This window comes from Myxine glutinosa, chromosome 7 (genome assembly GCF_964187855.1).
Source record: "Myxine glutinosa chromosome 7, kmMyxGlut1.1, whole genome shotgun sequence".
In the NCBI taxonomy this organism is placed as follows: Eukaryota; Metazoa; Chordata; class Myxini; order Myxiniformes; family Myxinidae; genus Myxine; species Myxine glutinosa.
The window spans coordinates 132,825,803-132,852,875 of NC_136267.1; the positions used below are offsets into that span (position 1 = coordinate 132,825,803).

The following is a 27,073-nucleotide window of genomic DNA, read 5'->3' on the forward strand; positions in this document are numbered from 1 at the left end:
CACCATGTTAGCTAACGTTAAAGCTAGCCTCATCTATGTACAGTATGTTCCTAATGTCGGTGTAACTTAAACTTTTGTTAATGCCAAACATGAGACATATCTGTTGACTTCTGTATATGAATTGAACCAGAAAGAGGCACGACAGCTGAGCTAGCTACAGTAACTTAGCACAATGTTTCATTGGCCTAGATAGCTAACGTTAGTGTGGAAGAATTTAGATGTTTTAGCTATTAGCACTTTTGATGCCACTAAACATGGTTTAGTCAGCTAAAAAGTACCCTAGTGTAGAACATGACTCAGAACCTCTGTTACCTCACTGAAAACTCAGAGCCTCCTTTCACAGGCACTTTTAACATCATTCGTGATTTCTTATTTGTCATTTAACAGTGATGGTAGACATCGACAGCAAGCATGCCCAAAAGAAAACGGAGTGTAGAACCTGCAGCCCAAAGCTCTCCTCCTACATGCATCCTTCATGTACCATCCATGTCTGATCATGGGGATTTCACGCCCCTCCGTAAAATTAAAGGATCTGCTTCAGAAAAACTGCAACTGCTTCAAAAGATCCGGGATAGACGTCTCAACCAACCGCATGACTCCCCATGTCGTATGCAATCAGTATGTGATCAGATCCCGGCAACTCTTCCTGATGACCTAGAAAGAGTAGGATATCACAGCAAGTGTTATAAGCACTTTGTCCGCCACTTTCATCGTCTGGGAGATGATACAGAACCAGGGCCATCAACCTCATCATGGCATCACTCTCCTCGTAAACCAGGAGGTTCTGCTGAACCCATCTTCCCGCCAGAGTGTATATTTTGTGAGAAAGTTGAGACCAAAGATGCTCATCGCAATACTGAGAGGCCTACAACCTTCCCATCCTTTAAAAACAAAGAAAATGCATGGGAGCAAATCGAAACACGGGCTGAGAAAATGGGTCTCTATCGACTCCATCGAAAGGTGAAAAACAAAGACCTCTTTGCATGTGAGGCCAAACACCATCCGTCATGTTTTAAAGCTTTCCGCACAGCATTCTACAACTATGAGCGTGCGATTCACAGAGCCGAAGCACCAAAGGAGCAGGCTTGCATGTCAGCCGCCCATGAAAAGGCATTCAACTCAGTACTGGAACACATTCAAACCCAGGTCATCCAGCAGAATAAAGTTCTACAGCTTTCTTCCTTGCGCTTGCTCTATGTCGAGGAACTGAAACTGAATGGATATGAGAACTCAAATTATCGGTCAGAGAAACTACTGAAACGCCTACAGAATGACCCAATCAAGGAGCATATCCACTTCACGAAGGTTGATCATGACAAATGTGATGTCATTTCTTTCTGGCTTGTGCACAGCTCAAACATAACAGTTTCCAATGCTCTCGCACGAGCATTCACACTCGGAAGCACAAACAAGAACCAAAATGTTGCCCTCCAACTTCGCCAGGGTATTCTACAGGCTTTCAGAGAGTGTAAAGACCAACCATGGCCACCAACAGCTGAAGACATGGAGCTCAATCCTGAAGACATCCTACCTCCAGACCTTGTCCGCTTTCTCAGCGTGCTAATGACTGGCAAGGAGGGCATCGAGACAGAAAAGGTGAAGCGTCTGGTCTTCTCCATTGGACAAGATCTGTGCCGTGCAGTGTCAGATGGAAAATGGAAGTTACCAAAGCACATTCTCCTCTGTGTGACTGTAAGGCACCTGTTCCGAAGCAAACAGCTCACCACAATACTACACAGGCTTGGACACTCTGAGAGCTACGATTTCGCCTTGGAGTTGGAAACTGCTCTCGCCAAGGTCCTGGATGAAGTCTCAACTTATCGTACACCACAAATTGTGACAGGAGAGGGCAACCTTGTATTCCACTGTGAGTGGGACAACTTGAATAAAACCACTACCAGTGTGCACGGCAGCAACATTGTAAACAGTGCTGGAGGAATCATGGTGCAGGAGGTCAAGCCCGGGTTCGAGAGCAGCAAGGACCGAATGCTACCTACCATCAATAGGTCACAACAGCGTAGCCTGAAGGTCGACACACCAAAAACTCTCCCACCCTTGCACTTTACTCGCGTTGGCCCGAAGTTCCCTGAAGGCTCATCATTCACACCGCCAGCAGAGAATGACACAGTCTATGCCACTACGATGCAAGAGTACTACATCTGGCTCTTCATCAGATACATCGGAAGCTGTGGCCTGCAGCCTGTGCCTGGGCTAGGGGGTTTCACCTCTGCAACTGGTTCTCCCCCACCCAGCAAATCAACAGTCGACTACTGCACGCCTATCCACCAACCGATCACAGACAACGCAGTTGTTCGTGAGCTACTGAAGCGTTCCGAGGCAGCAACTGCTGAGGTGGGTCAGAGATGGGTCCTGAATACATTTGATCTGGGTGTCTGCATGAAAGCCCTTCCCATCATCTGGCGCTGGCCAAATGAATTTGCTAGTCATGTAGTAACGATTGGACCCTTCCACACATCCATGAACTACATCGGGATGCTCACTGGACACAAGATGCGTGGTTCTGGATATGCAGAGATTCTCTTTGAGGCACAACTAGTAACAAGTGGATCTCTCAAAGGTGTTCTCAGTGGAAAGGCCTACGCAAAGTCCCTCTTTTGCCTCAAAACAGTGTGTGAGGCAATGGAGAGGCTGTTGATGGAGAGATTCACTGAGGAGGAGAATCACTAATGCTAATGATGTTTATCTAAAACAAGCAAGAGAAGAGTGGTCACATTGAGTGCTAGGACTATTTTGACAGTTGTAATATTTAGAAAAATAAAACTTTGTGTTAACGTCTGTGTAGACGGACCTTAATATGAGTCTATTATTTCGTAAAACTGTGATTATTTTGTAAATAAAGCACTAATTAGCATACTAGTATACCATAGACACATGTAATCATGTTATGAATAGTTCTATCATGATCTATGCCCTTCAAAACATGGGTCTAGACACCTTCATTTTTCAATTATCTGCAATATTGGCTGAGATATGTCAAAAATCGTTTTTTTGATAATGGCAGCAGTAATTTGCATAAAAATGGTATGTGGGACATTTTTTCAGCTTGGGGCCATAGCTAGTCATTTTCTACACATTTTTTCCAATCTAGAAACACTGATTAGAAGTATATCTCCGGGGGGTGCAGGGGGACCTAGTCTTCCTACTAGACTACACAACGTAATGATTTGTCGACTGTAAATACGAAATCTGAACTAACTGTAAACAACAAAAATAAAATATTTCCAATAAAAAACCCACTTGTGTCTCTTGAATGTTAATTTTGAGTTAAAAGTAAAAGTCGAAGTGAACGCTTTCTCACGTAAACATAACGCAACGCAAGCCGCGGTGAATCATTCATTGGGCCGAGCAACATGGCTGTGCGATGGCGCCACAATGCCGCGAGCAGCGTGATTTACCATCCCATAATCATGCAGTTCAGTGGGTTTTATCGCCATACATTTATTGTTTATGCACATGTCGAGGCACGATACGAAAGTGTATACTTCCGGTCCGTGAATGTGTTGTTGTTGTTGTTGTTTTAAAGATTTTTTTTTCGTTGTTCGTGTGATTGCAAATTTGTATGCCTCCAGTACAGGGGAATGACTGATCACGTGCCACCGGTTAGTAAAGTAATGTTTTGTAAAGTATGAATGATCTTTTACTTCACAGTTACGGACATTGTTTTCCTGAGAGGAGCGGAGTCCACAATGAGCGTCCGTCCCGCCTGCTGGTGTTTCCTGTGACGATGTGTGTTCGTTAAGCGCGTTCTGTGCGACGCACACCCTCGATCTATCTAAGTCCGCTCGAGGTGTGCGTGGCGCGAGAGTTCGCGCACCATAACCATGCTGCACGGCTCGTCCACCGACACTACCACCCGACTTGCGGGTGACGTGGGCAAGAGTCAACTCCGTAAAGTGATTGAAGACCTACAGGGTGAGTGTCCCAGTAAACGCCAACATTGGTAAAGTGCGTCATTCCATTGGGTGAATGTGGTCTCATTGGCCTGTCTATCTGTCTGGTCGTTCGATCGCTCTTCTTCAGATACAAATGGCCGAAATAACTCGTGCTAAGGTCATGGACCGAAGTCCGAAGATCCAAGCTTGCCATATTTTTCATGAAATATACAAGTATTAATGTATTATTTTGAGTATGCTGTCTTCCTTCCTATGCAGTCCACAGGGCTGCGGCGTTTTCTGATTGGCTGAGCCGCTGATGCAGTGCCCCCTGCTGGTTTGTCTATATGCAGGGCAGGAATTTGCTCATTGTGCCGGCGATGGCTCGCCTACACTTCGCGAAGGACACAGTGGGATCCTTAATGTCCACCAACTAATGCTAGCAGACGGGATTCCCGTTTAACGTCCATCCGAGGGACGGCGCACACATTGATGAATCGCTCTGCGTGATGGCAGTTGATGGCTGGGTCGGGATTCAAACCCAAGGTAAACAGCTCGGAGGCGAGTGCTTTATTACCTCTGCCACCAAAGGTGGATGGAGGTTGTGTTTTCACCCCTGTCTGTCAGTTTGTGAACAAAATATCTCAAAAAGTTTTGCACGGATTCGGGCAAAATTTGGCAGAGATGTAGCGGATGTGACAAGGACGAAACGATTAGATTTTGGTGAAGATCCGGATTCGGATCCGGCTACTAGAATTTTTTAGAGTGATTCTTCACCATTGCCATTGGGAGACGGGGCCAAAAACGATACACGGCAGGGTATCTCAAAAAGTTGTTGACGGATTTGGACGAAACTTGGTGCACATGTTGGGTGTCTGACAAGGACAAATCGATTCGATTTTGGTGCAGATCTGAATGTGGATTCTATGGCAGGGGTTTCTATGGCAGGATATCTCAAAAAGTTATGGATGGATTTGGACGAAACTTGTTGGACAGGTTGTTTGTGTGACAGGAAGAATCGATTCAAGTTTGGTGAAGATCCGGATCCGGATCCAGCAGGTAGAATATTTTAAGTGATTCGTCACTATTGAGTGATGTGGCAAAAAATGATATATAGCAGGATATCTCAAAAAGTTGTGGACGGATTTGGACGAAACTTGGTGGAGAGGTTGTGTGTGTGTGACAAGGACTAATCGTTTCGATTTTGTTGAAGATCTGAATATGGATTCGGCTACAATTATTATTTAATTTTTAAGTGATTCTTCACCGTGGAGAGATCGGGTGAATGAATGAATGAATGATCGTTTTAAGGCCATTTTCCCCGCTAGAGCGGGGGTTAGCCTTGCGGGCCCCATGACAATCATGGATCCCTGTTTGAGGCAATGTTTTTATGGCCGGATGCCCTTCCTGACGCCAACCCTTGGTCACGCTCTTACAATGCGCAGGGATACGGTGTACCTATTCTAAATCGGGGTACACACCGGGATCATTCATCCCAGCAAGCTGGTACTCAATTTTCCGACCTCGGAAGGATGACAGGCTGAGTCAACCCCCCTGGCGTTAATTCAGCGATCGACCGGGATTCGAACCCAGGATCCTAGGATCCCAAGCCGGCACCCTAACCGCTAAGCCAACACCAGGCTGTCGACTACAAAATGTAAATGTTTCATGATATTTGTTATATTATATCACCTTTATCTATCAATATTGTTGAAATGAAGATCAAATAGCTGTATGTTGAAATATGTTGAAAAAGTCAAAACTTTACATGGGGTGTACTTACCTTTTCACGTGACTGTATATATAAAATATTTAAAAAGAAAAGAAAACTCACAAACATTCCACCAAACCTTTACAGAGTGTAATTTATAAACAAACTGAAGGATGCTATTTAGACAAAGAAAACAATATGCAGAGAGCTTGCTTTCCTACACCGATTTAATGCATACGCTGCTCTGTTGTTGCTGCTCTGCGTTGAGAGATCGGGTGAAAAGCGATATACAACATGATATTTAAAAAATTGATGGACCAGTTATGAATAAACTTGGTGGATGAGTTGGTTGGGTGAGAAGAACAAGCCGATTAGATTTTGGTTCAGGTTAGAATCCAGATCCGGCCTATCAGTGGGATACAAAACGTAAACTGTTCACCAGACTCTCTGGTTTCTCTGGCTCTCTGGTTCACCAAGTTGACTGAGTGCTCTCTACTGAGTGCATTCTAGTTTTTTTGAAATGTACTTGCCATACACAAAAAGTCACTCGTGAAACAGCGTAGGATATGGAGAATAGAAAGTAAAGTTTGGCAAAACACGACAACAGTGAATTGGTATGCACAAATGTCTTTAAGAGATTATTGCAATGACCACAAGAGCAATAAAGGTTTTAACGAGGCAAAATACAGTTGAAACTCTTTTAAAGCTAATTATATGTGTTCCATGGCTTTATTTTCTATGGCACAAGGGGTTATGTATGATTCTGTGAACCATTTGGGGTTTTTGCAAGATCTGAATGCTTGATCTGAATTTTTGCAAGTTATGGGTGCAGTGCAGTTGGAGAGTTCATAAAGTTGCCGGAACAAAATGCAGTCCTGTCCTGAGAGATTGGTCGAAGTGTCAAGCCCAATATGTTCTCTCAAAACAGGTGGTCTTTCATGGGTGTGATGCTAAAGACACTATGCTTTATAGTGATACATCTACTTTACCGATGCATGATAATTGTGGGGTCAATTTCAGATTTTATAGAATTGCATATTAATTCATATACAATCACGTGAAAAAGTAAGTACACCCCATGTAAAGTTTTGACTTTTTCAACATATTTCAACATACAGCTATTTGATCTTCATTTCAACAATATTGATAGATAAAGGTGATATAATATAACAAATATCATGAAACATTTACATTTTGTAGTCCATTGTATAATTTAAATAAACATTCATGCAAATTTCGCATGTGGAAAAAGTAAGTACACCCTTGGCTCTAATAGGTGGTATTGCCTGCCCCCTTTGGCAAAAACAACCTCAAGTAGGCGTTTCGTATAACTGTCTACCAGTCTCTGACATCGACTGGGATAAATTTTTGCCCACTCCTCCATGTAGAATTCTTTCAGATGTGCGATGTTTGAGGGGTTTCTTGCATTCACAGCTCGTTTCAAATCCCCCCACAACATCTCGATGGGATTTAGATCCCGGCTTTGACTTGGCCATTCCAGAACCCTCCATTTCTTTCTTTTCAGCCATTCCTTGGTGGATTTACTGGTATGTTTAGGGTCATTGTCATGTTGCAAGGTCCACCTTCTGTTGAGCTTCAACTTTCCAACAGATGGCCTCACATTATCCTCAAGCACCCTCTGGTACAATGAAGAATTCATCGTGGATTCTATGATGGTGAACTGCCCAGGCCCTGATGCAGCAAAGCTGCCCCAAACCATAATATTTCCACCACCATGCTTTAAAATTGGTATCAGGTTCTTGTGGTCAAATGATGTCTTTGGTTTTTGCTAAACATGTCTTCTGGTACTGTGGCCAAATAGCTCTACCTTTGACTCATCTGTCCAGAGCACATTGTTCCAGAAGTGCTGGTCTTTGCGTAGGTGTTCATTGGCAAACTTTATTCTTGCCCTGATGTTCTTTCTGGACAGCAAAGGTTTCCTCCTGGCACACCTCCCATGTAGATCAAATTTGTGCAGCCTCTTTCTAATGGTAGACTCGTGCACTTTGACATCAACAGTGGCAAGAGCTACCTGTCGGTCCCGTGATGACATTCTGGGGTTATTAGAGACTTCTTTCAGCATCTTGCGGTCTGCTCTCATGCTGAACTTGCTGGGGCGGCCTGGCCTGAACAAGTTGGCAGTTGTTTGGAATCTTCTCCACTTGTAGATGATCTTCCGGACAGTGGAATGATTGATTTCAAATTGTTTGGATATCTTTTTAAATCCCTTCCCAGACTCGTAGGCATCTATAACCTTCTTTCTGAAGGCCTCAGAGAGCTCTTTTGATCTAGGAATGGTGACGCCGCACACTTCAACAACAAAGAGCAAACCAAACTAAATGTCTGAGGTTTAAATAAGACAGGTTCCTCCAAGATCCTCTCTAACGATGTTCTAATCATTTGCACCTGAGCTGGTGCACCTGATTCTAATTTTAGGTATTTGAAGTAGTGATAAATGTAGGGGTGTACTTGCTTTTTCCACATGCGAAATTTGCATTTATGTTTATTTAAATTATACAATGGACTACAAAATGTAAATGTTTCATGATATTTGTTATATTATAAACCTTTATCTATCAATATTGTTGAAATGCAGATCAAATAGCTGTATGTTGAAATATGTTGAAAAAGTCAAAACTTTACATGGGGTGTACTTACTTTTTCACGTGACTGTGAATGGCAACAAAATGTTAATTTTTTAAAAAAAATTTGAAAACGTGTTGATATCTTTGCCAGTTTTCTGACACTTCTTCAGAATTGGTGACTAATCGGATTGACTTTCATTATTGGCCGATTTATTTGTTTAATTGCCTCACATTATCTCATCCAGGCAGGTTTTTAGATACGAAGATAATTTTTTATGTCACAAAACTCAGGTGTTCACCAGGCTCTCTGGTTTCTCTGGCTCTCTGGTTCACCAAGTTCACCAGGGTGAACTGATAGGCTTCCTATAGTGATGATAGTGATGGTGATGTTTGGCTTCCAGGCAAAATGGCCGCCATACCTCGTGACCGATGACATCATCATTTTCAATCTACTTTTCTCATGGGTTGCACATGATTCTAGATTGTAGTGCAAGGGGGGTGGGAGGGGTGGAACACAAAAAAATTAAAATTTCAATGAAAAATACAATTTTGCTGAGCAGAGCGAGGGGAACAATTCTTGTGGGTGTTTCTTTTTGTCATTAAATTCTAAAGACTTCAAAATATAGACAAAGAATGCTCTAATACACTTGAAAAGAAGTTCTCTAATGAAAAAAGTTTTGCTCAAAACTCAACATTAATTTAAACTAGAACTGTGAGCTGAGCAGTGATGATAGGCTTCCAGGCAAAATGGCCGCCATACCTCATGACCAATGGCATCATCATTTTCAATATACTTTTCTCATGGGTACTGGGTAGTCAGTCGATCATATCTGTAAATTTTGATTTGGATCGGTTAAGTGGCTCTGGAGTACCAGTTCACTGGTAATTCCCTGTTTGTCGTTAAAGGCGGCAAAAAGGGTTGGCGTCAGGAAGGGCATCCGGCCGTAAAACATTGCTTCAAAAAGGGGACCGAAAAACAACAACAACCACGGTTCCCGAAAAAGGCCAACCCCTGCTTTGCGGGGAAAAATGGCCTCTAAAGGTGGTTATTTTTTATATTTATAAGTGGCTCTGGAGATGTAGATTTTCAATTTTTTTGAAGATCTGCATGGTGAGTGCCCTAATAAACGCCATTGGTAAACTGCGTCGTTTCATTGGGTGAATGTGATTTCATTGGTTTCCCATGGATTGGTTTCCCCTCTGCCCTCCCCCCTCCCGCCACCCCCCCCTCTCCCAGACCAGCCCTATAAATAGTATTATCGTACGGTTCCTTTAGGTCTTACATCAAAGCAAATGGCTTATCATTGATGACATTTCATACTTGTTGGCCAAATTTAACAGGTGGTCACCATTTTCAGGTGTTTAGCTGAGGAATATACATTTACAGGTACATCAACTATATGGTCGGAAATTAGAGGGAGTCGCTCATAACAGGATCCGCTGTATTTACAATTATCCCCCCCCCCCCCCCCCCAAAAAAAAGGTTATTTCTTTATTTTTCCAATATACCAGGATGATTGGTAGGAAAGATATTTCACTAGTTATACCTACTTGTGTGTACTGCATTAGAAAAATAAAAACAAAACGTTTGCATTCTTTGACAATTGTGCACCCGGTCATTCTGAACTTTTTCAATGCCCCTCAATGCCCCTTGATTATCTGCAGTCCGGTCTGCGAGAGGACGCTGGCGTTATTTGTTCGCCGCTTCTCCGACTGGGTCATTGTATATAGTCTGCTTTTCTGGTGGTCGTGGCGGCTTTTTGGCCGTTGGGTCTGCTCTCTGCTCGGTCCTGGCTCTGCTCCCGGCTTTGCCTGCCCGGCTCTTCCACCGTTGCCTCAGGCCCGCTCCCGGGGCGTCTTACGCCTCTACTACCCTTTGCTGTCTTGTTTGCGGCTGCGGTTGCCAATGGACGAGGGCAGTTTGCCGCTGGAACACCACGAGGCCGGGGTGAGCAAGACGCCTGGTTTGCTGCTGCGGCCTTTGCTGTCTTGGTTTGCGGCTGCGGTCGTTTGCCGCTGCAGCCTTTGCTGTCTTGGTTTTCCGCTGCGGTCGTTTGCCGCTGCGGCCTTTGCTGTCTTGGTTTGCTGCTGCGGTCGTTGAGCCCGGCCTGCACGTCCTTGGCCTTCACGTCCTGCACGTCCCGCACTGGCAAGGCCTGCTCGTCCTCCTTGGCCTCGTCCTCGTCCCCTTCGCTCCTGCCTGGCATGGCTCTAAGGTACTCCGCCGCAAGGCTTCTTCTGCTCAACACTCACTCCACCCCATCATGCATCTCTGCAATCAAATACCACGGACTCCTGCGACGACCCAGATACATTCATAGAGACTCCGGTCGCAAGTTTGTTTACTTACAAACAGGTCACTCCATTCCCGTACTCTGGTCAGCTCAGCGCACTCCCACTCATCGACTACGTCATCACAGCAACACACACTATCGCGCCTCCTGTCCGCAAACCCTGGCAAAATCACCCGAGTTCATCCCCACCGTACAAAGCAACATCAAGCTCACTCTGTTCAATACCCGGTCCCTCAACAACAAAAGCCACATCCTGAACGACTACATTCTGGACAATAAACTGGACTTTCTCTGTCTCACTGAAACCTGGCAACAACCTCTGGACTACTTCTCACTCAACCTCACTACACCCAATACATCAATAAACCACGCTCGGAGGGCCAAGGTGGTGGAATTGCCGTAATTCACCGACAGGACATCAAGACCAGCCTCATCTCCATCTCATCTGCTCCATCATTTGAACAACTGGCTTTTAAACTCTCTGGTCACACACAGTCAGTCATGGCAGTCGTCTACTGCCCTCCCAAACCACACCCATCATTCCTGTCTGACCTCTCCTACTTTCTAACCCAGCTCTGTTCCTTCTCCCCCTCAATCCTCCTCCTCGGTGATTTCAATAGCCACATGGACTCCACTGACTCCACAATAACCACTGACTTCACTGATTTACTCACCTGCTTTAACCTCACTCAACATGTCAACTTTCCTACCCATAACCGTGGTCACAATCTCGACCTTGTCTGCTCTACTGGACTAATTTTGCACCATCTCTCTAGCTCTGACCTCACCCTCTCTGACCACTTAGCCATCACTATGACCATCAACATCCCCACCCCAGCACCAAGGCATTATCGCATTATCAACTTCCGTAAGCTAAACTCTCTTTCACCTACCTCATTCTCATCCACCCTCTCTGAAAAAATGTCCACTTCTCCCTTCGTTGACCTCCACACCCCTTCTGACCTCACTGACTACTACAACAACACTATCTCCTTCTGCCTCGACCAGCTTGCGCCTATAAAAACCGAAACAGTTTCTTTCACCCATTCTGCTCCCTGGTTTACCCCTGAACTCCGCCTGATGAAAACTCGTGCTCGCCAACTTGAAAGACTCCGAAATAAAACAGGTCTCACAATTCACTCCCAAGCCTACAACAACCACCTGCAGCACTACAAAGATGCCCTCTCCCGTGCCCGCTCCGCCTACTACTCTCAAATTATCCACTCTGGCTCCGGAAACCCAAAAGCACTCTTCTCTACAATAAACAAACTCCTCAGCCCCCTGGACACCACCACCCAGTCATTCACAGTAGACAACTGCATCTCCTTCCTTTCATTCTTCCAAAGCAAAATTGACAACATCTACAACAGCTTAACCACCACCGCACCTGCTCCCCCTCAAACCACCTGCCCCCCCTTATCCTGCCAACCCCTGTCTCAGTTCTCCCCAGTCTCCCCTACTGACCTCTCTGAACTCCTCATAGGAATGAAAACTGCCACCTGCACTCTGGACCCCATCCCCTCCAGCTTTGTCAAGGCCTCCCTTCCTGCTCTCCCTCCACTTATCACTGCAACAATAAACTCCTCCCTGTCTGCAGGCATCATCCCACCATCCCTCAAAATTGCTGCTGTTACCCCCATTCTGAAAAAACCTGGACTCAACCCTGACAACCTAAATAACTTCAGACCCATCTCCAACCTACCCTTTCTGTCAAAAGTTTTGGAACGCGCTGTAGCCACTCAACTCAAACATCACCTCTCTGCCAATAACCTGTATGAAACATTCCAATCCGGATTCCGCTCCAACCACAGTACTGAAACTGCTCTCCTCAAAATCACCAACGACCTTCTCCTCTCCTCTGACGCCGGCAACCTCAACATTCTCATCCTCCTCGACCTCAGCGCCGCCTTTGACACCATCAATCACACCATCCTCCTCACCCGACTTGAAACCACCTTTAACATTACCGGCACTGCCCTCTCTTGGATCAAATCTTACCTCTCTGACAGATGCCAGTTCATCTCCGTCAATAACTGCAAATCCCCCACTGCTCCCCTCCCCCAAGGTGTCCCCCAAGGTTCAGTTCTTGCCCCCCTCCTCTTCATCCTGTACCTGTCCCCCCCTTGGTCACTTAATCCGCCGTCATGGTCTCCAATTCCACTGCTTCGCTGATGACATCCAGCTTTTCATCTCCACCAAGTCCATCTCCACCACCACCCACTCTATCCTGACAAACTGCATCACTGAAATAAAATCCTGGCTTCAAATCAACTTCCTCAAACTTAACTATGATAAATCTGAAATAATCATCATTGGCCCAAAAACGCTCACCAAATCCACCCATAACTTCGCCCTCCACATTGACGGTTTCCCAGTACCCGCCTGCCCTCACATCCGGAATCTTGGCATCATCTTTGATCAAACCCTCTCCTTCGACAAATACACTAATCAAATCACAAAGACAGCTTTCTTTCACCTGAAAAACATTGCCCGTCTCCGTCCATCCCTCTCCTCCACGGCTGCAGAAACCCTCATCCATGCCTTCATCACCTCCCGTCTGGACTACTGCAACAGCCTCCTCTATGGTTCACCCTCAATAATCATCAATAAATTCGAATACATTCAGAACTCCGCTGCCCGTCTACTCACCCATTCCCGGACCCGTGACCACGTCACCCCCGTCCTTTATGAGCTTCACTGGCTCCCCATCCCCCAGAGAATCCAGTACAAAATCCTCCTCTTGACCTACAAAGCCCTCCATAACCTGGCCCCATCCTACCTGACTGACCTCCTCTCCAGACACACTCCCACCCGCAACCTCCGCTCTGCTGGCGCGAACCCCCCCCCCCCCCCCATCCAGACCAAATTCAGATCCTGGGGGGACAGGGCCTTCTCCATCGCTGCTCCCACCCTCTGGAACTCACTACCTCACACCATCAGAGACTCCTCCTCACTCACCACATTCAAAACATCACTCAAGACCCACCTGTTCAACACTGCATTTAACATTTAACCCACAGCATTTAACCCCTGACTATCTCTTCTTCTTCCTTTTGCTTTGATTATTTACCTATTTATTTTTGTCTTTTTGCACTTGTTTTTTTGTACTCTGTCAAAGCGTCTTTGGGCTTCTTGAAAAGCGCTATATAAAATAAATCTATTATTATTATTATTATTATTATTATTATTATTATTATTAAATGTACTCAGGGAAAAAAAGTTTTCAAAAAGTGCTTTAGGGTTCTATGAATAGGTGAACAATTGATTGTCTACTATTATTTATTATGCATACCCTTCAAAAGTTATGCCTGGTGTTGGCTGAACAGTTAAGGTGGCTGCCTTAAGATCTTAGGGTCTTGAGTTTGAGCCTCAGTCGTGCCGTTAAATAATACCACCAGGTGGGTTGACCCCCCCCCCCCCCTCCGTAGATGCCCAAAATTTTTTGAATTCCACAAACAAACTTTGGTACAGCATGGGTGGTGAGGGTTGAGGTAAAGTTTCATTGAAATAGTGTGTGTAGGTTCAGAGGAAAAAGCAAGTTCCTATTTTGGGGGGTGGGGGGGGCGGCAAACCTGGATCCACTTTGAACCCGGTAAACCCCCTTAGACCCCCATCCTTTTAATGCTGTGAACAAACTTTAGTGACAACACAACAAACACAATTTATGCCAAGTTTGGTCACAATCCCTTCAGCAGTTTCGGAGAAGAAGTTGCAAGTGTTTACGGACGGACTGACTGACGGACTTATGGACGGATGACGCACCATCGCATAAGTTCCCCTGAACTTCATTCCAGGTGAGCTAAAAATAAACCCACTGATCATGGAAAATTATCATTTTCTTACCATTTACCATCACTTTCTCCAATATATACAGCTCTTTTTCTTTGAACATTTCCTGTTTTTTAATCTTGCTACTGAAGGAACTGCGCTCCAACGCGAGTCGAAAGAATTGACGCGACCAAAGACGGAATTCGTCCGAGTTGCTTTATTGAAACAAAACAGCTCAGGTATTCTGAGAAGCCCGTTTTTCGGGCAACAATATATATACACATTTATGTCGGGAAGTTTGCCCGGCAAAAGCTATACCGGGCATGCCCGGGTATCAAGGGCGAGCCTTGGAAAGGCGAGTCTGGACCTGCCCGGGCGTGTTTGGCTGCGGCCTGGCAAGTCGAGGCTGGGCGTGCCCGGGCGCTCTGGGCGAGCACTGGAAAGGCGATAGCGGGCATGCCCGGACGCTCTGGGCGAGCCCTGGAAAGGCGATAGCGGGCATGCCCGGACGCTCTGGGCGTGCCCTGGAAAGGCGATAGCGGGCATGCCCGGACGCTCTGGGCGAGCCCTGGAAAGGCGATAGCGGGCATGCCCGGACGCTCTGGGCGAGCCCTGGAAAGGCGAGAGCGGGCATGCCCGGGAAAGACGAGACCGGGCGTGCCCGGGAGGTTCGGGCGTGCCCGGGAACAGTGAGTCCGGGCATGCCCGGGAGAGGCGCGTCTGGCCGTGTTCTGGCCGGTGCAAGGCGATTATGTACATCCAGCGGTAACCGCTACACACGCCCCTCCAGAATCGACCTGCACCGGCAGGGTCAATTTAAGGGGGGTCCGGATGACCCGGCCGAAGCGACCCCTGGAGGGTCGTGGGGAGGGGTCTGACGTGGTGGTGGGTGGTCGAGCGGGGGGAACTGTGGACGGGGGGCGGCCTCGCCGCGGAGGAAGGGCCAACTGTGGTGGTCGGTCGACGTCCATGTGCGCCGGTTTGAGGCGGTCCACAGAAATCCGGTCCGGCCGGCCGCCGAAGTCGACGATGAAAGACTTGTCGCCCCGTCGCAGGACCCGGAAGGGCCCGTCGTACGGCGGCCGGAGTGGCCCCCAGTGCGCGTCATGACGCACAAAGACGTACTCCACTGTGCGAAGCGCCGGGGGGACGTAGGACTGGGGGCCACCGTGGCGGGACGTCGGCACGGGGGCAAATCGTCGGGCGGCCTCCTGGAGGTCCGAGCGCTGGCGAGCGGCGGACCAGGGACTGGTAGCGTCAGGCACGAATTCGCCCGGGACGCGGAGTGGCTGGCCGTAGACGAGCTCGGCGGCGGACGCCTGGAGGTCTTCCTTGGGGGCCGTGCGAAGGCCCAAAAGGACCCACGGCAGCCGGTCGGCCCAACCGTCGTCCTGAAGGCCGGCCATGAGTGCGGCCTTCATGGAGCGGTGAAACCGCTCGCACAACCCATTGGCTTGGGGGTGGTAGGCCGTGGTGCGGTGCAGCGTGACCCCCAACGAACGGGCGACCGCGCCCCAAAGCTCAGACGTGAACTGTGGGCCGCGGTCGGATGAGATGTCCGCTGGTGCACCGAAGCGCGCGACCCAGGTGGCGATGAACGCCTGCGCCACGTCGGCGGTGGTGGTGGAGGTGAGGGGCACGGCCTCCGGCCACCTGGTGGTCCTGTCCACCATGGTGAGCAGGTGGGTGAACCCCCGCGAGGGGGGCAGGGGACCCACCAGGTCCACGTGGACGTGGTCGAAACGCCGTTCAGGCACGGCGAAAGGTGCCAGCGGGGCCTGGGTGTGGCGGTGGACCTTGGCTCGCTGGCAGGCCGTGCAGGCGTTGGCCCAGTCGCGGATGTTTCGTCGAAGGCCGTGCCAGACGAAACGCGCCGACACCAGCTTCTGAGAAGCTTTCCGGCCCGGGTGAGAAAGGCCGTGGATGGAGGCGAAGATGCGGCGCTGCCAGGAAACGGGCACGATGGGGCGAGGCTGGCCCTGGGAGACGTCGCAGAGCAGGACGGTGCCCGCGAAGGGGATGTCGGCCAGGCGGAGGCCCGTGTCCGCCACGCGGAGTGCCTGCACCGAGGCGTCGGTGGTCTGGTCGGCCGCCATGAGCGTGAAGTCCACGCCGAGGTGGACCGCGTTCGCGCTGGCCCGCGAAAGGCAGTCGGCCACGGCGTTGTCTTTGCCGGCGACGTGCTGGATGTCCGTGGTGAACTCCGACACGGCGGAGAGGTGGCGCTGCTGGCGGGCCGACCACGGCTCCGTGACCTTAGCCATTGCGTAGACCAACGGCTTGTGGTCGACGAAAGCCGTGAACGGGCGGCCCTCCAGGAGGTGTCGGAAATGGCGAACGGCCAGGAATAGCCCGAGCAGCTCGCGGTCGAACGTGCTGTAGTTTAACTCGTTCGGCCGGAGTTGCCGGCTGAAAAAAGCGAGTGGCTGCCAAACCCCGTCCACCCATTGCTCATGGACGGCGCCCACCGCGTAGTTGGAGGCGTCCGTAGTGAGGGCGATGGGCGCGTTGAGCACCGGGTGAGCCAGCAGCGTTGCGTCGGCGAGGGCCCGTTTGGCACTAGCGAAGGCCGCGTCCATGGCCGCGGACCAAACAATGTCATGCTTGGCCGGCTTGCCCCGGAGGGCCTCGTAAAGGGGCCGCATGAGCTGAGCAGCGCGGGGCACGAATCGGTGATAAAAATTCACCATGCCGAGGAACTCTTGGAGGGCCTTGATGGAACGGGGACGCGGGAACGTGGTGATGGCCTTGACCTTGGTCGGCAGCGGCACGGCCCCGGTCTTGGTGATGCGGGGGCCCAAAAAGTCAACGGTCGTCGCGCCGAAGTGGCATTTGACCGGGTTGACAATTAAGCCGTGCTCGCTGAGGCGACCGGACAGTGTTCGGAGGTGGAGGAGGTGCTCGGCGCGGGACGTGCTGGCGACTAGGATGTCGTCCAGATAGACGAAAAGAAACGGCAGGTCGCGCAGCACGCCGTCCATCAAGCGCTGGAACGCCTGGGCCGCGTTCTTGAGGCCAAACGGCATCCGCAAAAATTCGAACAGGCCGAACGGCGTGATGACGGCCGTCTTCGGGACGTCGGCCGCCCGGACAGGTACCTGGTGGTAGCCCCGTATCAGGTCAATTTTCGAAAAGATGACCCGTCCCGCCAAACGGGCGGAAAAGTCCTGAATATGCGGGATCGGGTACCTGTCGGGGGTGGTAGCGTCATTGAGACGGCGGTAGTCGCCACACGGGCGCCATCCACCCCCCGGCTTTGGCACGATGTGCAGTGGCGAGGCCCACGCGCTATCGGAGCGCCGCACGATGCCGAGGTGCTCCAACGCGTCGAATTCGGCCTTTGCCACGGCGAGCTTGGCTGGGTCGAGGCGGCGGGCCCTGGCGTAGACCGGCGGGCCCGTAGTGGGTATGTGGTGCTCGATCCCGTGCCGCACCGCGACGGCCGAAAACGTCGGCCGCGTGAGGGCCGGGAATTCCACGAGCAGGCGAGCGAACTCGTTCGTTGCCGGGAGGGCGCACGCCAGTTCGGTCGGCGCGGAGCTGCTCATTGTGCACGCCAGGGAGCTGAAGGTCTCGGCGTGGACAAGGCGACGTCGTTTGACGTCGACCAGCAGCCCGTGCGCGCAGAGGAAGTCGGCGCCCAGCAAAGCCACGGGGACGCTGGCGGTAACAAAAGTCCATTGAAAGCGCTGGCTGCCGAAGCAGAGGGTGACGACGCGTGGGCCGAAAGTGCGTATGGCCGAGCCATTAGCAGCGACCAAAGAGGGGCCGCAAACTACGTCCAGCCTGTCCTGCTCGGAGGCAGGTATGACGCTCAGTTGGGCGCCGGTGTCGCACAGGAAACGCCGTCCAGACGCTTTGTCCCGAATAAACAGCAAGTTGCCCGAGTGGCCGGCGCTCATGGCTGGGAATGAACGCCGGCCCGGCCGTTTCCCGACCTGCCGAAAGTGCACGGGGGCCGGCACGTCCGAGCCTTGTGTCCGAACCTGGCGTGGTAATAACACCACGCCCGGTCAGGTGGAGGCCCCGGCCGTCGTGTCGGAAGCGGGCGGTGCGGCGTGGCGGCCGCCAGTTGCACCGGCAGTTCGGCCTCCAACCGCGCAGGGCGCTCGGGCGTCGTGGGCGTCGCCTCGGACGGCGGCGGGCTCCAGGTAACCGCGCCGATGTGCTGGCCCGCCGAGGAGATCTTATCGGCTTCCCTGGCGAGGGCGCGGGAATCCGTGATCAACGTGCCAGCCAGGGCGAGGCGTACCGGGTTAGGCAGCTGACGGAGGAACAGCTCCCGGAACAGGAATGCTGGAGAGTGCTCGCCGAGCAACGAGAGCATATAGTCCATGCGCTCGGACGGGCGCGTGTCGCTGAGCTCGGGCAGGTCAAGCAGGCGCCGTGCGCGTGCTGCCGGTGAGAGGGCGAAAGCGCCGAGGAGGAGCGTCTTCAGCGCGTCGTATTTGTCAGCAGCCGGCGGGTGCTGGAGGAGGCTCAAGGCGCGGGCCGCGGTGGTGGAACCGAGCGCCGCCACAACATGGTGGAAGCGGGTGTCGTCCGCGGTGATGCCTCGCAGGGCGAACTGGGAGTCCGCCTGGGCGAACCAAACAGCCGCGTGAGTCTCCCAGAAGGTAGGCAATTTAAGCGTCACTGCCGTATCCATGTCGGTAGGTCACCAATGAAGGAACTGCGCTCCAACGCGAGTCGAAAGAATTGACGCGACCAAAGACGGAATTCGTCCGAGTTGCTTTATTGAAACAAAACAGCTCAGGTATTCTGACAAGCCCGTTTTTCGGGCAACAATATATATACACATTTATGTCGAAGTTTGCCCGGCAAAAGCTATACCGGGCATGCCCGGGTATCAAGGGCGAGCCTTGGAAAGGCGAGTCTGGACCTGCCCGGGCGTGTTTGGCTGCGGCCTGGCAAGTCGAGGCTGGGCGTGCCCGGGCGCTCTGGGCGAGCACTGGAAAGGCGATAGCGGGCATGCCCGGACGCTCTGGGCGAGCCCTGGAAAGGCGATAGCGGGCATGCCCGGACGCTCTGGGCGTGCCCTGGAAAGGCGATAGCGGGCATGCCCGGACGCTCTGGGCGAGCCCTGGAAAGGTGATAGCGGGCATGCCCGGACGCTCTGGGCGAGCCCTGGAAAGGCGAGAGCGGGCATGCCCGGGAAAGACGAGACCGGGCGTGCCCGGGAGGTTCGGGCGTGCCCGGGAACAGTGAGTCCGGGCATGCCCGGGAGAGGCGCGTCTGGCCGTGTTCTGGCCGGTGCAAGGCGATTATGTACATCCAGCGGTAACCGCTACACTACCTTATTTTCATTTGTCCATGTATTAGATGAGTCTGGCTAAACAATGATGTAATAATATCGTAATGGAGAGCCAGGTGGACATGGTTAAATCTCCCACCTGGCCAGTCACCAATCAAGTGCTGAGTAGTCCTTAGGCCTGTACATCGTCCTCTGGGAAAGCACAAACTATCTTTACTTTGGTTTTTGATGTAACAGTAACTCCAACTAACCTGCCATCTTTGTTCGTCGGTTTGAAAGGATTAGGGGCTGAAAGAGACCCTCAACGACTCTCTGCGTTTGTCCTCTCCTAATTAGGGGTTTTTGTGCCAATTCCCAATGGTCGCAACTTCACTCGCACCACAGTCTACCGTTCCAAATTCTGGACTGCACACCAAGCAAACACTTCAATGTTGAAAATAGGGTTGTTGGAGAGATTGGGATAGGAGGACAGAGAAGCAATGTCACAATGAAGGAGAATTCCATTCCGACTATAACCCCCATGCCCACGAATAATCCCGTTGGCTTGTGCGATACCTTAAAGCCCACACACTCACAAATAGGATACAGATATAGCAAGACGACACTGAAAGAAACCTGTCCATGCTATGTTTGCATGTGGTGATTGTTTGCGGCAGGAGTGGTGAGGTTTGTGCAGGCGAGAAGCTTCGCATCCTGGTCCAGGCTCCTGCTGCCTTTTTTGCTGGGTCGTGCTCTATCCTCCCTGGCTCCGTTTCTGGGATACGGAGCTATTCCTCACTCCTCACCTCACTCCGGTCCGCTTTCTCCCCTGCAGCGCTGATGCTAAATTGTCACCTTGGTGTGTCTCTTGATAACTACTCACTGCAACCCCCCTAAGGAAGAAGCTCTAACTCGTTGTTTACACACAAGGACCGTAGCATGATATGAGTCTGATCTGCACTGTGCTCCACCTTTTATATACGTCAGTGAGCAGGCATAGCTTTGAGATGCTTCTCGCCTCTTCTTATCGGTTGTCAGGGCGGTCTTTGCCGCTTCACTTCGTGCGCCCCTCAGGCCATTCACCTGCACCGGTCTGTGCTCGAGAGGGTGAGAAGGTTAAAAGTACGTATCTGCAGATTCCAAAGGGGGATGATTTAGAGAATTAAGGTGACTGCGGGGATTGGAGGGACTTAGGGACATTCATAATGGCAGGGGCACGTTGGATTCTGTTAAAACACTCTTCGACTGTGTCCTGTCATTTCACACACAACCCAAACACTTGTGCTACACATTTATTACTGAAATATATATTATATCTTACTCCCGTTAGCTCCTATGGCCGTCCCCACACCAATATTATTAGGCATGTTGCATTTACTGGTGCTGGTAATATTTTACTTAACGCTATTTTGCTCATAAAGCAATTCCGTTTGTGAATATAGAATTAAGTTGGTACCGGTACAGTTATAGTCAAGCTATTTTTTACCAATACAACCCTCATTCGGAGAAGAGGCCCATTCCCCATCATGTGCTGTTGTGTGCATGATAGGGAATGGGGAACCATAAAAAGGGCAACATTTGATCATGCTGAGATTTTCATAGTCAAGTGGTTGTGAATAAATTTCAAATTTCCATGGACTAGTACACCCGTTCCCTATGGGAGCGGCAGGAGGGTCATTCCTCACTGGGGTACTGTATAAAGATTACAGTAGATTTAGGGTTGGCCATCAAGAACATCGGGGGTGTGTTCATTTACCAAGTTTGTTGTGGAGTATTTACCAACTGGCTTAAGCATTCAAACACGTACTCCATTGAAAACCGTTGATAAGGAACGGCAGGCTTGGCATGTACTAGCTATAGCTGCTTGGTATCTGACCACACCCTGGGTTTCCTCCCCTTTCAGTTTAATATTAAACAGCAGTAGCGACTGTTTCAAAAGGTATTCATATGTGTTTGTGGTTTATAATATGTTTACTTCTGGTAGTGGTAGGGTGCTCCCACGGAAACGGCACGATAAGCCGTTTACGATTGTTCAAGGAGGAGAAACCCCTTGGGGAGACGGGCTATTATTCATATTAATATTGTTTTGTAATAACATGAATATTATGCTATTATATTTTGTATTGTTACTTTTCTTATTAGAAGTGGCCTTGGAAAAACGCCATGATAAAGCTATCTTAACATGGATATACACCTCAACACACAACCCCCTTGGTGGGGGAAAACTCCCTTAGGGTGGGGAAGGGGGTTAAATCGCTACAACCTCCTTTGTGTGACCTCATGCCTTGCTGGCTCACAATGCTCTAAAAAATTTTTTTTTAAACGTATCCATTTAAATGCTCACTGAGCAATGGGAGAGGGTGAGGGTGAGGGAGTGATTGCAGGAGGAAAGATGGAAACCTCATGTGACCAATTTGACAATGCTCCCTTCTACTGTGTGTGTGTTCCACAGAAGCTGTTGCTGACCTTGTTCGTGAATTCTGTGCAAGTGGAGAGCCAATCACCGATAACAGCAACATATTGCACACTTTATGCACCAAATTGGAGTACTTGTTGCAGGCAGGTCGATTAATAAAACTATTTTAAAGATCTTTATGCTCAGTAAAGGGAAAGTGATTTAGTAGTCTCCACAAAAAATATTTCTCATTGAAAGCATAATTTCAAATCTGTGTTGATAATATGCATAAAGATACAAACATCACATTAAGAACTTCACAGGAAATGGTCTAATAATTCCAGTTAAATTGTGTTTCAAGTCAATGTGGTAATGGATAATTCAAGTGGAGTCATTAACTTCAACCTTGGAGCCTTGTATCTTTCAAAGACTTGTTAGAAGTTTTGTGTGGAAAGCTGTCCACATCACTTCCAACATCTCATTGTTAAAAATAAATAAATCGTTCACGTACATTTTGAGGCATATGACGATCTTGTTACTTTTTCAGCCATGATAATGCTTATGAAAAATGTCAATGACAATGCTTTTGTCATCCTCATCAAAAATCCTATTTCTCTCCAGCCACAGTGCCTTCAGAAAGTATTCCTACCCCTTGAATTTTTCACATTTTCTTGTGTTACAGCCTGAATTTAAAATTGATTAAATTAAGGCTTTTTTGTCACTGATCTACACATAATGCTCCCTAAAGTCCAGGAATTTTCTTTCAGAATTTTTTACAAAGTAATTAAAAATGAAAGGCTGAAATGTCTTGAGTCAAAAAGCATTAAACCCCTTTGCTATGACACTCCAAATTGAGCTCAGGTGCATCCAATTTCCCTTGATCATCCTTGCGATGTCTCGACTTGATTAGAGTCCACCTGTGGCCAATTTATTTGATTGGATATGATTTGGAAAGAAACACACCTTTCTATATACGGTACCACAGTTGACAGTGCATGTCAGAGCAGAAACTCTACGATGAAGTCCAAGGAACTGTCCGTATAACTCTGAGATAGAATTGTGAGGAGGCCTACATCTGGGGAAGGGGATTTCGAGAGTGTTGAAAGTTCCCAAGAGCACAGAGAGCTCCATCATTAGGAAATGGAAAGAATATGGAACTACCTAGACTTTTCCTCGAGCTGGCTGTCCGTCCAAACTGAACAACCGGGCAAGAAGGACCTTGGTCAGGGAAGTGAACAAGAACCCAATGACCACTCTGACAGAATTACAGAGTTCCTTGGCTGAGATGGGAGAACCTGCTTGAAGGCCAACAGTCTCTGCTGCACTTCACAAATCTAGGCTTGGGAGATTGGCCAGACTGAAGCCACTCCTGAGAAAAAGGCACATGACAGCACATCTGGAGTTTGCAAAAAGGCATGTGTATGGCAAAATATTATTTGGTCTGATGAGCCGAAAATTGAAATCTTTTGGCTGAGTGCAAGTTTGCACCTGCAATCTAAAACAACGTAGGGTTAGCAAGTGTAAAAATAGCACTGTAGGAGTTCTCTTACTCGTGATAAAATTAAGAGTTCTGAAGCATCACTCTTAATACCCTCTTCCACCAACACTGGAAGCAGCGCTACACAACGCACATTCACAAAGGTAATTTCTGTTGATCCACCTTCGGAACTCCAGCTGATAATAATGATACAGTAAGTAATGACCGAATACATCCATGAAGATATATCGACGAATTTGACACAAGCAGCCACACGGGCCTCCCAGGACCAGGTTTTGGTGGCCTGGCGGAGTTTTTCATGGCATTTGGCACCCAGGCCACCACTTATTTCGAACCATGTACAGGATGTAGTTTGGTGACTTTATGTCTGCATTGCGATTGGAACTGAAACAGCACCACTTGATTGGGCCAATGCGCTGTTGTTAAGCCATGGATAGGGAGGGTTTGGACATCAACTCATGGGGAAGGAGTTGGGGAAGTTAAATGGGGGCATTCTTTTGACTGCGGGGGAGGGAGAGAAGAAGCACAAATTTTTACAAAGCAGAGAAGGATGCTTTGGGCGAGGCTGCGTCCAACTGCCCATGCAGCACATCCTCATACTGTACGAGCCACTGCCCCTGTCGACATCGCTGCCTACTGCTGCTTCACTATCTCGCCTGGTTTCCATGGGAATGATCATGTGACTATGGGCCCTTACATTTTAGAGTCCTTGTTCTGCTGAGTAATTTTTTTATTTTTTTATCTGTCTTCTTTTTTGGGAATCCTGTCGGTGTTCTGTCCTAGGATTCATTAAAGTGTATTTTTTTTGTGTGTGCGTCTGCCTGCCACTCTCATGTTCACAAACAAACTAACCCTAACAACTTGAATTAATTATTTTATTAACTGTCATGGTATTATACCATGCCTGGATCTATGAGTTGGTGCAAACCACTCGGCACCACATCATTCAATTGAACCTAAAGCACCACCATGCGTTTGCCATTCACGCCTCCACTGTGGTCACATGGCCATGGTTGGGCAGGGACCATAAGCGTGAGAATACATTTGGGTGCAACTTCCTGAATGGGACCGTGTGTAGACTGTTATTTTATCTCCGCTTTTTATCTGTGTGTGCTCGGTCTGTCTATCTCCGCTCGCTCATAATAGCAATTGCCTCATTCGCTTTGTTCTGTAGTCTTATTTGAAATGTCACAAATCTTTTTATTTTTATTTTTTTACATTTTTATTTAGTATGATCAAAAAGAGAAGACAAAGCTACTGGGTGCTCGCAAGGACTACTGGGACTATTTTTCCGATTGTTTGGCAAAGCACAAAGGACAGGATGATGGCATTCGGTTTGTAAAGTCCATCACAGAGGTACGGTTCACATCACCACAACTCTTTTCCTTTTCCATAATGTGCAAGCTGCTGGTACAAATAAGATTCAAGTTGTTTGCAGGTTTTGATTGTAATTATTTATTGTTATTTGCTTTTAATCAGCAACAATACTTCACATGATAGTGAGAAGTCCAGCAAGCAATGGCTGATGGACATTTCGGACAATGGCCATCTGGAGCACTGCATTTCATCACTTGGGTCCAATTGATTAAGGCTTTTAAAAATACTATCGAGGGGAAAAAAAAGTCCTGAAAATTGCACCTTGTTAAATTGCAATATTGGTGTTCAGTACAATGTATTTGTTTCTACATGTACCGACTGTATGGAACAAACTTTGAGTAATCGTATTACATTAAATGCTGAAAGTCAGCATCTGGAAAGTTGTTAGGAATCAACAATGTTTGCAACCTTGCTTTTATTGCCTTATCAGGATTACCAAATATCTTTTAAAAGTGATTGATACAATTGGGGATATGCATGAATTAGTGTACATGCTTGGGAGTAGATGCTGTTGTAGTACTTATTGTTCTCTCGATGCTGAGTGTTTTATATTACGGATGAAACTATTGAAAGCCTTTAATTGCTTCTTTATCTTTTTTCTTTTACAATTTTCTTCCAAAACAGAAATAATAATCAATGTTATATACAAATAGTGCCTTCAGAAAGTATTCAGACCCCTTGACTTTTTCACATGTTGCGTTACAGCCTGAATTTAAAATGGATTAAATTGAGATTTTTTTTCACACTTATTTACACACAATACACCATAATGTCAGTGAATTTTTTTTTTTTTTTTAGAAATCTTTACAAATTAATTAAAAGTGAAAAGCTGAAATGTCGTGTGTGTGTGTGTGTGTGTGTGTGTGTGTGTGTGTGTGTGTGTGTGTGTGTGTGTGTGTGTGTGTGTGTGTGTGTGTGTGTGTGTATGTATATGTGTGTGTGTATGTTTTATATATATATATATATATATATACTGTATATATATATATATAATTATTTTTATATATATCTATATATATATATCTATATGTATGTATATATATATATATATATATATATGTATATATATATATATATATATATATATATATATATATATATATATATATATATATATATATATATATATATATATATATATATATATATATGTATATATATATATATATAAATAAATAAATGAAATACTGTATATACATATATATATGTTTATCATTTGTTACATTTTTGAAATATAAAGTGTTGCTGGTCCTTTAGATGAAGTAATGTTCTTCTGTGTTACAGCTGAACACGTCCCTGGGCAAGGGCCGTGCATTTATCCGGTACTGCTTGGTCCACCAGCGCCTTGCGGATAGCCTGCAGCAGTGTATGATGAATGTGCAGGTCACCAGGTGTGTGTGTGTGTGTGTGTGTGTGTGTGTGTGTGTGTGTGTGTGTGTGTGTGTGTGTGTGTGTGTGTGTGTGTGTGTGTGTGTGTGTGTGTGTGTGTGTGTGTGCGCTTGCCTGCATGCATATCATAATCTTTCATTTATTTTCGTTATTATTGACTGAAACTTTGTCTTAACAGAATAATTGAAGGGTGAATACATTTGAGAGAAAGATAACATTTTCATGAGCAGTATGACTATGCTCTGGAATGCATTCCAACAAAGTTGGGAAAAGATTGACTCAAACATAATCCATAAACAAATTAAATCAAACCCAAATCGAGTTAAGGCAGTTCTGGAGGCAAAAGGGGGTTGCACTTATTATTGATTACTAGGGCATGCCCGTACTATATATATATCTAAAATTATATCCCCCCCCTCTATTTACATGAAATGGTTTGGTCCAAAGCGAACGGCTTGCGAGTACGGTGACAATCCCCCCCCTCTATTTACATGAAATGGTTTGGTCCAAAGCGAACGGCTTGCGAGTACGGTGACAATCCCCCCCCCCCCCTCTATTTACATGGAATGGTTTGGTCCAAAGCGAACGGCTTGCGAGTACGGTGACAATCCCCCCCCCTCTATTTACATGCAATGGTTTGGTCCAAAGCGAACGGCTTGCGGAGTTTGGTAAAGAAATCGCCATAGCTCGGTAACTACTTGTCCGATTAATTTAAAACCTTGAAAAGGCACATCCTCGGGTCCCCAGCAATATACCTGGCAAGTTTCAAGTATATCGGACCGGTAGTTTTTTTTTTTTTTTTTTTTTTTGTATACAAGATCGAGGCTCGTGAAAGAGCGAACATTAATCACACAGAAAGACAAACCGACACATAAAACATATAACATAGGGAGCGGTAGACAAGATGGGGAGAGAGGGGGAAGGACACAA

At 47.8% G+C, this 27,073-nt stretch overlaps 2 protein-coding genes across 5 annotated transcripts in view; both read left to right on the forward strand.

The window, feature by feature from the left end:
- Window positions 1-275: 275 nt before the first annotated feature.
- LOC144893007 (uncharacterized) overlaps window positions 276-27,073 on the forward strand; it is an 812,187-nt gene continuing 785,389 nt past the window's right edge. Inside the window, exon 1 of the mRNA XM_078782311.1 lies at window positions 276-2,352. Within this exon, the coding sequence (XP_078638437.1) occupies window positions 412-2,352 (1,941 nt within the window). The 5' untranslated portion in view covers window positions 276-411. The remainder of the gene's footprint in view (window positions 2,353-27,073) is intronic.
- LOC137431665 (uncharacterized) overlaps window positions 3,536-27,073 on the forward strand; it is a 94,992-nt gene continuing 71,454 nt past the window's right edge. Inside the window, exons 1-5 of one of the 4 annotated variants that reach the window (XM_068123247.2) lie at window positions 3,666-3,933; window positions 4,247-4,439; window positions 21,937-22,043; window positions 24,608-24,733; window positions 26,039-26,145. In XM_068123247.2, coding sequence (XP_067979348.2) covers window positions 4,403-4,439; window positions 21,937-22,043; window positions 24,608-24,733; window positions 26,039-26,145 — 377 coding nt within the window. In that variant the 5' untranslated portion in view covers window positions 3,666-3,933; window positions 4,247-4,402. Of the gene's footprint in view, window positions 3,934-4,246; window positions 4,440-21,936; window positions 22,044-24,607; window positions 24,734-26,038; window positions 26,146-27,073 lie in introns of all 4 variants that reach the window. The other 3 variants (XM_078782305.1, XM_068123246.2, XM_078782304.1) reach the window with 3 other exon arrangements.